The following is a 9,977-nucleotide window of genomic DNA, read 5'->3' as shown; positions in this document are numbered from 1 at the left end:
AATATGACATAGAGATTTGCGAAGTACATACGGATCTGAATGTTGCAGACCCGTTGACTAAAACCTCTCTCACAAGCAAAACATGATCAAACCCCAGAACTCATTGAGTCTTAATCACATGATGATGTGAACTAGTTTAGTGACACTAGTAAACTCTTTGGATGTTGGTCACATGGCGATGTGACCTGTCAGTGTTAATCACATGGCGATGTGAACTAGATTATTGACTCTAGTGCAAGTGGGAGACTGTTGGAAATATGCCCTAGAGGCAATAATAAATTATTTATTATTATTATATTTCCTTGTTCATGATAATCGTTTATTATCCATGCTATAATTGTATTGATAGGAAACTCAGATACATGTGTGGGTACATAGACAACACCATGTCCCTAGTAAGCCTCTAGTTGACTAGCTCGTTGATCGACAGATGGTTACGGTTTCCTGACCATGGACATTGGATGTCGTTGATAACGGGATCACATCATTAGGAGAATGATGTGATGGACAAGACCCAATCGTAAGCCTAGGACAAAGATCGTAGTTCGTATGCTAAAGCTTTTCTAATGTCAAGTATCATTTCCTTAGACCATGAGATTGTGCAACTCCCGGATACCGTAGGAATGCTTTGGGTGCACCAAACGTCACAACATAACTGGGTGGCTATAAAGGTGCACTACGGGTATCTCCGAAAGCGTCTGTTGGGTTGGCATGAATCGAGACTGGGATTTGTCACTCCGCGTGTCGGAGAGGTATCTCTGGGCCCACTCGATAGGACATCATCATAATGTGCACAATGTGACCAAGGGGTTGATCACGGGATGATGTGTTACGGAACGAGTAAAGAGACTTGCGAGTAACGAGATTGAACAAGGTATCGACATACCGACGATCGAATCTCGGGCAAGTACAATACCGGTAGACAAAGGGAATTGTATACGGGATTAATCGAATCCTCGACATCGTGGTTCATCTGATGAGATCATCGTGGAACATGTGGGAGCCAACATGGGTATCCAGATCCCGCTGTTGGTTATTGACCGGAGAATGTCTCGGTCATGTCTGCATGATTCCCGAACCTGTAGGGTCTACACACTTAAGGTTCGATGACGCTAGGGTTATATAGGAAGTTTGTATGTGGTTACCGAATGTTGTTCGGAGTCTCGTATGAGATCTCGGACGTCATGAGGAGTTTCGGAATGGTCTGAAGGTAAAGATTTATATATGGGAAGTCCTGTTTTGGTCACCGGAAAAGTTTCGGGTTTTATCGGTAACGTACCGGGACCACCGGGAGGGTCCCTGGGGTCCACCAAGTGGGGCCACCGGCCCCGGAGGGCTGCATGGGCCAAGTGTGGGAGGGGACCAGCCCCAGGTGGGCTGGTGCGCCCCCCACAAGGGCCCAAGGCGCCTAGGGTTGGGGGAGGGGGCGCACCCACCTAACTTGGGGGGCAAGTTTCCCCTCTCCCCCCGTTGGCCGCACCCTAGATGGGTTTTGGGGGCAGCCACACCCTTGGGGGTGGGAACCCTAGGGGAGGCGCAGCCCCCTCCCTCTCCCCTATATATACTTGAGGATTTTGGGGCTGCCAACATAAGAGTTTGACCTCTCGCTGGCGCAGCCCTACCTCTCTCCCTGCTCCTCTCCCGCGGTGCTTGGCGAAGCCCTGCAGGATTGCCACGCTCCTCCACCACCACCACGCCGTTGTGCTGCTGCTGGACGGAGTCTTCCTCAACCTCTCCCTCTCTCCTTGCTGGATCAAGGCATGGGAGACGTCACCGGGCTGCACGTGTGTTGAACGCGGAGGTGCCGTCCGTTCGGCACTAGGATCTCCGGTGATTTGGATCACGACGAGTACGACTCCTTCAACCCCGTTCTCTTGAACGCTTCCACTTAGCGATCTACAAGGGTATGTAGATGCACTCTCCTTCCCCTCGTTGCTGGTTTCTCCATAGATAGATCTTGGTGACACGTAGGAAATTTTTTGAATTTCTGCTACGTTCCCCAACACTGCCAGCCCAGTCCGCATCAGAGTATGCCGAAATGACCCCAGAAGGATTCGGTCGAATATGCAGACCATAGGACAGTGTGAAGCGAATATAGCGCAAAATGCGCTTAACAGCAGACCAATGAGTGTCACGAGGTGCCTGGAGATACTGACATACTCTATTGACAGCAAAGGAAATATCTGGACGTGTGATCTTCAAGTACTGAAGCCCACCAACAATGCTCCTATACTGTGTCGCACCAGCAGAAGTCAGAAGCTCACCATCCACATCAGTGATCTTGTGAGTGGTAGATATAGGTGTAGTCATCGGTTTGCACTTAAGCATCCTAGCCTGCCGCAACAGATCCAAGGAGTACTTCTTCTGCATCATGACAAGACCATCAGAACCGGAAGAAACTTCCACACCAAAAAGTAATGAAGCTTCCCAAGGTCTTTGACAGCAAAATCAGCACCAAGAGAATGAACAAGAGTAGTAGCAGCGGACAAGAAACTAACAAGTATAATATCATCCACATAGCCCAGCAGATACATAGTAACTTCAGTCCTTTGTAGAAGAAATAATGAAGAGTCAGCAGCTGATGAGGCAAAACCATGAGCACGAAGAGCTATCACAAGGCGAGCATGCCAAGCATGAGGAGCCTGCTTCAGACCATAGAGCGCTTTGGTGAGATGACATAGATAATCAGGACAATCAGGAACAGTGAACCCAGGAGGCTGCCTCATGTAGACCTCCTCCTCCAGTACACCATGAAGGAAAGCATTCTACACATCAAGCCGACGAAGAGACCAACCCCGAGTGACTGCAAGAGAGAGAAGAAGCCTGATGCTAGTAGGCTTAACCACCGGACTGAAAGTGTCCTCATAGTCAAGACCATAGCGCTGCCGAAAACCTCTAGCAACTAGCCGCATCTTGTAGTGCTCAATGGACCCATCAGAATGCTTCTTCACTTTGAAACCCCATTTAGAATCAAGGACATTAACACGGGGTGGTGGTGGAACAAGAGTCCATGTCTTGTTCCGAAGAAGAGCATGGTACTCCTACTCCATGGCCTCTCTCCAATGAGGTATACTCAGAGCAGCTTGATACGTACGAGGCTCAGAGGCCGGATCCGCACAAACAGCAGTCAGACAGGCAGCCAACCAAGCAACAATGCCATCATGACGCTGCTTGGGCTGAAAAAATACCACTGCGGCTCCGCGTATGTGGTCGTGGAGGAGCCGCGGTAGCCACATGAGCCGAGGAGAGCTCAATCGACATGGGACTGAGTGACGGCGATGATGATGGAGACGCCCCCGCCAGCGACCGAGACACCTCAGCCAGCAGCGGCGAGCCGGAGGCAGGTGAGCTCGGCCCAGGCGAGTCCGTCGTGGTAGGCCAAGGGGGCGACGAGGCCGGCGTTACTAGCCGAAGTGGCGAGGCCAGCCCAGAGTCCAGGGGCGTCGAGGCGGGCGGCCGACAAACCAGGGGCGCCGACGCAGGAGGCCCACAGGCCAGAGGCGCCGAGGCAAGCGGCCCAGAGGCCAGGGGCACCGAGACACACAGTGTCGCTGGGTGATCAACCGAACGTGCATGGGCACGGTTGCCGAGGCCATGCAGAAGCTCAACATGATCGTCGTGAGCCGCTGGTGAGGCTGACGAGGGAGGCGACGGTGCCTCTAAAATTTCCAAACGAGCCCCACGTCCAGTGCCTGCACCATGGTTAGGCAACAGTATAGGAGAATATGCAACATCATCAAATTGGTCAGAGGCAATAGAGGATGAATGCATGGATGGTGGTTCAGTGGTGGACACATGAAGTTTGACAAAGGGAAAAACATGTTCATCAAACACGCCATCCCAAGATATATAAACACGATTAGTGAGAACATGAAGACATTGGTATCCTTTATGAAGGGAGCTATAGCCAAGAAAGACACACTTCTTGGAGCAAAACTCAAGCTTGCGCTTGTTATATGGACGAAGATGCGGCCAGCAAGCGCATCCAAAAACCTTAAAGAAGGTGTAATCAGGTTGTTCATTAGGGAGAACTTCAATGGGAGTCTTCATGTTCAAAAATGAGTGGGAGTATGGTTTATGAGAAAGCATGCAGTGGTGAAAGCATCACTCCAAAAACGAAATGGAACCGATGCATGGGCCAAAAGAGTAAGACCAGTTTCAACAATGTGACGATGCTTACGTTCTACTGAACCATTCTGCTGATGTGTATGTGGACATGCTAAACGGTGAGCGATCCCAAGCGACTGAAAGAAGGAGTTGAGGTTGCGATACTCGCCCCCCAATCTGACTCAACATGAACAATTTTGTGCTTGAGAAGGCTTTCAACATGTTTTTGAAACTGAAAAAAATATCGAACACATCAGATTTACGTTTAATAAGATAAAGCCAGTAAAGCGACTGTAAGCATCAACGAAACTTATATAATAATTGTGACCACTGACGGAAGTCTGAGCAGGACCCCATACATCTGAAAACACAAGTTCTAAAGGATGTTTCACCTCACGACTAGACTCTGAAAAGGGAAGTTGATGACTCTTCCCCTGCTGACAGGCATCACACACTGCTACATCTTTATTACTAGACATGCTAGGAAGTTCATGACGACGCAAAACATGACGGACGATAGGTGTGGCTGGGTGGCCAAGCCGAGCATGCCACTGGGACGGAGATACCCGAACTCCGCTGAAAACGCGAGTGACACCAGGATGCTCCAGACGATAGAGGCCCTGGCACAACCGACCACTAAGAAGAATGTCCCTCGCGCCCCGATCCTTAATAAAAAGATCAAAAGGATGAAATTCACAAAGCACATTATTATCACGTGTGAGTTTAGGAACTGAAAGAAGATTACGTGTCACAGATGGAACTCTAAGAACATTGCGAAGCTGAAGAATCCTATTTGCATGGCTGGTGAGAAGAGATGCTTGACCAATATGAGATATATGCATACCTGCTCCATTGGCAGTGTGGATCTTGTCAGAGCCATGATAGGGTTCGCGAGTATGAAGCTTCCCCATCTCACTCGTCAGATGCTCCGTTGCTCCAGAGTCCATATACTAGTGTGGGTCAATGGAGTAGGACTGAGTGTGCCCTTGTTGCTTTGTTGACACCGGGCGGTCTGCCATGGCCACCTGACGCGCAAAGTTACACGTGTCCTTGCCATCATTGCCAAGGCCAAGAAAGCTCTTCTGGAAACGTTTGTGACACTTAGAGGCCTAGTGCCCGTCAATGCCACAAAGTTGACACACACGCTTACCACCAGCCCCCGGTAAGGTTACGATCGGAGGGGGGGCGAGGCGAGTGGCGGTGGCGGCCCCGAAGAAGACTTGGACGATGAGGGGTGGCGGCCACCCTTGGTGGCGGCATTGGCCGAGAGGGACCCGTGGCTGCTCTTGGAGCGGCGCGACTCGACCCGCTGCTCAGTAAGGAGAAGGCCAGAGAAAACCTCATGCGCCATCATGGGGTTCGAGTTGCCCCACTCATTGATGATCTCAACCAAGGCATCATACTCCTCGTCAAGGCCATTGACAATGAAGGAATTGAACTCGGAGTCGGTGAGGGGCTGTCCGATGGAGGCCAACGTGTCGGCAAGATCCTTGACCTTGTTGTAGAACTCGGCGGCCGTGGAGTCAAACTTCTCACACTCGCCAAGTTGACGACGGAGCGAAGAGACACGGGCCTGCGACTGCGCCGCAAGCGAGTGCTCGAGGATGTTCCATGCCTCATGCGACGTCTTGGCGAAGACAACGAGTCCGGCAACTGCCCTGTCCAAACACGGTGCGCTAGATTGTACACCAGGCCGTGCACGCTATCTACCAGCGCAGGAGGGCAGGGGAGGGAGCCATCGACGTAGCCAAGCAGATAGTGACTCCCAAGAAGCGGAAGGACCTGCGCACGCCAAAAGATGTAGTTGTCTGATGACAACTTGATGGTAATGATGTTCCCGAAGTGGAATGGTGGCGGCGGGAGCGAACCCGCGGAGTGGGCTGCCTGAGGCGGATACGACGTGGAGGCAGGACACACCGTCGTGGAAGCGGCGAGGGGCGCAGACGCCGCAGGGGCGGATAGCACCGGCGCCGAGCCCGAGGCAGGGAGCCCGGCCATCCAGGCCGACGCGGGCGCGACCCCCGGAGGAGGCGGGATGACGGTGGAGAGTGATGCGGGCGATGAGGCGGCGGCGGCAGTGTGGACCGTCAACGCGTTCCCGGGCGAAGAAGCGGCCAAGTTGGCGAAGATGGAGCCAACGCTCCTCGTTCCGATCGGTTGTTGGACGGCGGCAGCATCGAGCGCCCGCGAGAGGAGAGCCGCGAGAGAGGCTGGCAGAAACCCGGCGGTGGTGGAGCCGGAGGCGACGGTGCTCGTCGTGGCGGCGGAGGAGCGATCGGAGGTGGGGGCGGCGGCGGCGGCGGTGTCGGGAGTTTAGGGCGGAAGCGAGTTTAACCTAGGCTGATACCATGTAAGACAATAGGTTTGGGGGAACCGGCACAACCCTCTAAGGGTGGCCTATCACATATACAATATATAATAAAGGGGTACAATGTTACATCATACATACACACATACGGGAACTATACAGTCTAACAGGCACCTACTCCTCTGTTTCGACGTCGTGCTCTCTCGTACCCTGGAAGGGAGTGAAGGAGGCACTCATTCTGCTAACCTCGTTTTGTTTTGTTTCAGACGTCAAGAGTGCCTCTTCTCTTCTCTTCTCTTGTGACTAGGGAAGTCCTTTTTTGATACCTAAACGCTTATTATGTGATCACAAAAGAACGTTCCGCAATCGTGTGGGTTGTGGTGATGAGGTGCTCACTCATGTTTGGTTCTTTTCCTGGAGGGAGTTTGGTTGTGGCCCAGCCCAACTACTAGCCGCCGCCCCGCCGTATAAATACGTACGCTGGAGCCGGTCGCCTCCCCTCAAAACGGACCTAGCATCCTCGCCCTCGCCTCCTCCCTCGTCTCCTAGCCGCCGTCCTTCTCTGCCCTGCCGCCAGAAGGTGCTCCTCCTCTCTTAGCACCTCTTCCTTCTCTCTTAGCACCTAGGGTTGGTATGAAATAAAGTTTAGGGTTTCTTTTACAGGAGGATATCCCACCATGGCCCAAGTCGTCAGAGTAGTTTCCAGTCTTGCTGATGTTGACGACGCGCTTCAAGATCTGGACATCACTAACACGTATGAAGCTGATCAGGTTCGATTTCAATTGGATGAGCGAGCCCCCCTTCAAGATGCAGCAGCTATCAGTCTGAGGACCCATCCAGGAAGGCATGGATTCATATTGGTTAATCCAGAGTTGTTGAAGTGCAAGTCTAAGACCAAGGGGACATTAGAGGAGTCCTTCAACAACATGCTTGACGCATCCCTGGAGCGGATGAATCAAGAGATGGAGGGAGTTGAAGCAAGCATAGCATTCCTGAAGGTCCTTGTGCTCTACGATGACAAACAGATGGCTCAGATGGCACCTAATGGACCTCCACTTCTCGAAAGAAATCGGGGAGTACAACATGCCATCTATCCACACCCTCCTGTACGTTGTTCTCTTTCTTTTGGGATAATAAACATCAGTTTAAACCAGTTTTGAGTAGTAGATCTTATGAAATTCGCTTGCCTCCTGTTGGATATATCTCTGTTACTATAACATGTTTAGAAAGAATTATGCAAGTGATTGTTTTGTCTCTGGTTTGCTTATTTCCATCCATGTTATAAGCCAGCCATGGTTTTCATGTCACATCGTTTGAATGAGTTTACTAGTACTTATATTGGGTGCATTTCATTGAGATAACAACTTATAACCAGATGCCTGTATTAAGAGTAGCATTTATTATTTGTCAAGTGGTGTGATATGTTTGCTAGTACTGTGCTATTTTTTGTATAGAAAACTCTTGTAGTATGTTTGCTTAGTATTGCGTTTTTCTCATTATCAGTTCCCAGAAGATCCTAGCTTTGAGCATGCCACACCCCAACAGAGAGTCCCATATCAACATGCTTATGGTACACAACAAGAGAGGGATGAGGCAGCTGCTCGTGACAGGCGTGCCCAGAGGGCCCTCTGGCATGCCAAACTCCGGATTTTGGAGGCAAGGCAGTCCATCTTGAAGGACAAGAGGTCTGAGATGATGTCAAAGATGAGGGTGGAGTTCAAGAGGATTATGGAGGAACCATCTGACTTAGGGGTTGGTTACGCGGACTATGAATTTCCTCCATTGGCGTAGTAGGTAAGTCACCTTTCTTTGGTACAAGTTTTAGACATGTTTATAGATAAAAAAATCTACTCCAGACGCTGATTGCTTGTGTTTGAACACTCCTTGCCAAGTTCCACGAGTTATTGCTTGTGTTTAGTTTTGTAAGCTAATTTGTTGTACAATATACACATCCATGCTGCCTACCTTGTACTGATGATATATCTTTTGTAGGAGCTTACCCTTTGAAGCAACATGGCTTGCCATTTGACCTTTTGCTGGAGCTGTGCTACCCCAAGATTTGTCGAACAACTCCTTGTCAACAATGCCAGCTTAATTACCTATTTATGTACTCCTTTTGGTTGTAGTGCTTAAACTGGTACTCTCTAGTATTACAAACCGAGCATGTTATGGACTATAGTGCTGCACTGCCGAGTAGGCTGGCCTGTAGGTTGCAGTGTAGACTTTAAATTCCTGGTTGTATGATGTACTGTATGCGACCTTGTGAATTGTGATGTTGGTGACTTGATAACCGACAATGTTGGATTTAACTGTTAGGTTATTTGATTGATCATGTGATCATCTCACTTTTTGATCTCTTTGTTTTGGCATATATGTTCAACTTTGCATCCTTGTTATTTTTGTGACATCTTCAATTTGAGATGTGCTTTTTTATTCTGTTTTAATGCATAAACATGCTTTAGGTTATTTGATCATGTGATCATCTCCCTTTTTGGTCTCTTTGTTATCTTGTTTTGGCATATAATGTTTGTGTAAAATGTATGCGCAGATTCTGATTTGAGTTCATTTGGGAGCATTGTATGCAAACTTTGCATCCTTGTTATTTTTGTGATATCTTCAATTTGAGATCTGCTTTTTTATTCTGTTTTTAATGCGTGGACATACTTTAGTTGTTAATGATCCCATATATATATATATATATATATATATATATATATATATATATATATATACTTACCATGAGAGTCCTTGTTGAGTGTTGAATTAAACCTTTCTATCTAAAAGATAAAAATTATCCCAAAAAATAATATCCATCATACTATTTTACGTCACCTAAACTTGCTTTGCTATTCTGGGTTGTCTTAGAAAATGCAGTCCATGTGTGGAGGAGACCTGCGGAAGTGGGTTGGATGTTCTCTCTAAAGTGTTTGGGCAACACAGGAGGTAGCTAACTTGATATATACATATGGTTTATTTCATTTTATTTGAATGGATGCATAATAAATGTTTGTTATGTTTAACTAGGTTCCCGCTGAAGCGGAGGAATGGGGACAGCACTAAAACTGTTGAGATCACTGTCTATGATTACTTTGTGACGAACAGAGGAGTAGAACAGCACTATTCTGGCAATCTTCCCTGTATCAATGCTGGGAGGCCAAAGCGTCCGACATATTTCCCCGTGGAGGTTCGTTTCAGAGACTTGCTATTTTACACCCCTTGTGAAATTTCTTCTCAGGTCCTGATGTGAACTTTTTTGTGCGACCAGCTTTGCACGCTCGTTCCTCTGCAAAGATACACCAAGGCTCTGTCAACTATGCAGAGGACAGAAGCCTCACGAAAGAATGTCAACACTTAATGATGTGAGTAGTCATCTACTCCAGATTTTTAGCTGTATTTATTTATGGGCTACTGTGTCTGTATGCCAAGGCCTGTCGCTTTTGTCTTTCCACCCCAGCTGGGTGGACTCAACACACCGCTTCAAATTGAAGCAGCCCATCGTGGGGAAGGTGCCTACTATCATCCTGGGGCCTGGGCATGGATGTCTCGCATGGTCTTCCATTGC

General features: G+C 48.9%; 1 protein-coding gene across 1 annotated transcript; it reads left to right on the top strand.

Annotated features, from left to right (window-relative positions):
- The first annotated feature begins 6,926 nt into the window (after positions 1-6,926).
- On the top strand, positions 6,927-8,747 carry LOC119314244. Its single transcript, XM_037588994.1, has 4 exons — positions 6,927-6,995; positions 7,079-7,521; positions 7,919-8,209; positions 8,408-8,747. Exons 2-3 carry the CDS (start codon positions 7,093-7,095, stop codon positions 8,204-8,206), a joined length of 717 nt encoding a protein of 238 aa, XP_037444891.1. The 5' UTR covers positions 6,927-6,995; positions 7,079-7,092; the 3' UTR covers positions 8,207-8,209; positions 8,408-8,747.
- The last annotated feature ends 1,230 nt before the right edge of the window (positions 8,748-9,977 follow it).

This window comes from Triticum dicoccoides, chromosome 1B (genome assembly GCF_002162155.2).
Source record: "Triticum dicoccoides isolate Atlit2015 ecotype Zavitan chromosome 1B, WEW_v2.0, whole genome shotgun sequence".
Classification (NCBI taxonomy): domain Eukaryota; kingdom Viridiplantae; phylum Streptophyta; class Magnoliopsida; order Poales; family Poaceae; genus Triticum; species Triticum dicoccoides.
Note: the sequence above shows the minus strand (reverse complement) of the source record. Positions and strands in the feature narration are given on the sequence as shown.

Bases quoted from the DNA above. Each gene is read 5' to 3' on its own strand.
- LOC119314244 (XM_037588994.1), top strand. From the start codon at position 7,093: ATGGCCCAAGTCGTCAGAGTAGTTTCCAGTCTTGCTGATGTTGACGAC. The intron at 7,522-7,918 runs GTACGTTGTTCT...TCTCATTATCAG, and splicing joins CCATCTATCCACACCCTCCT to TTCCCAGAAGATCCTAGCTT.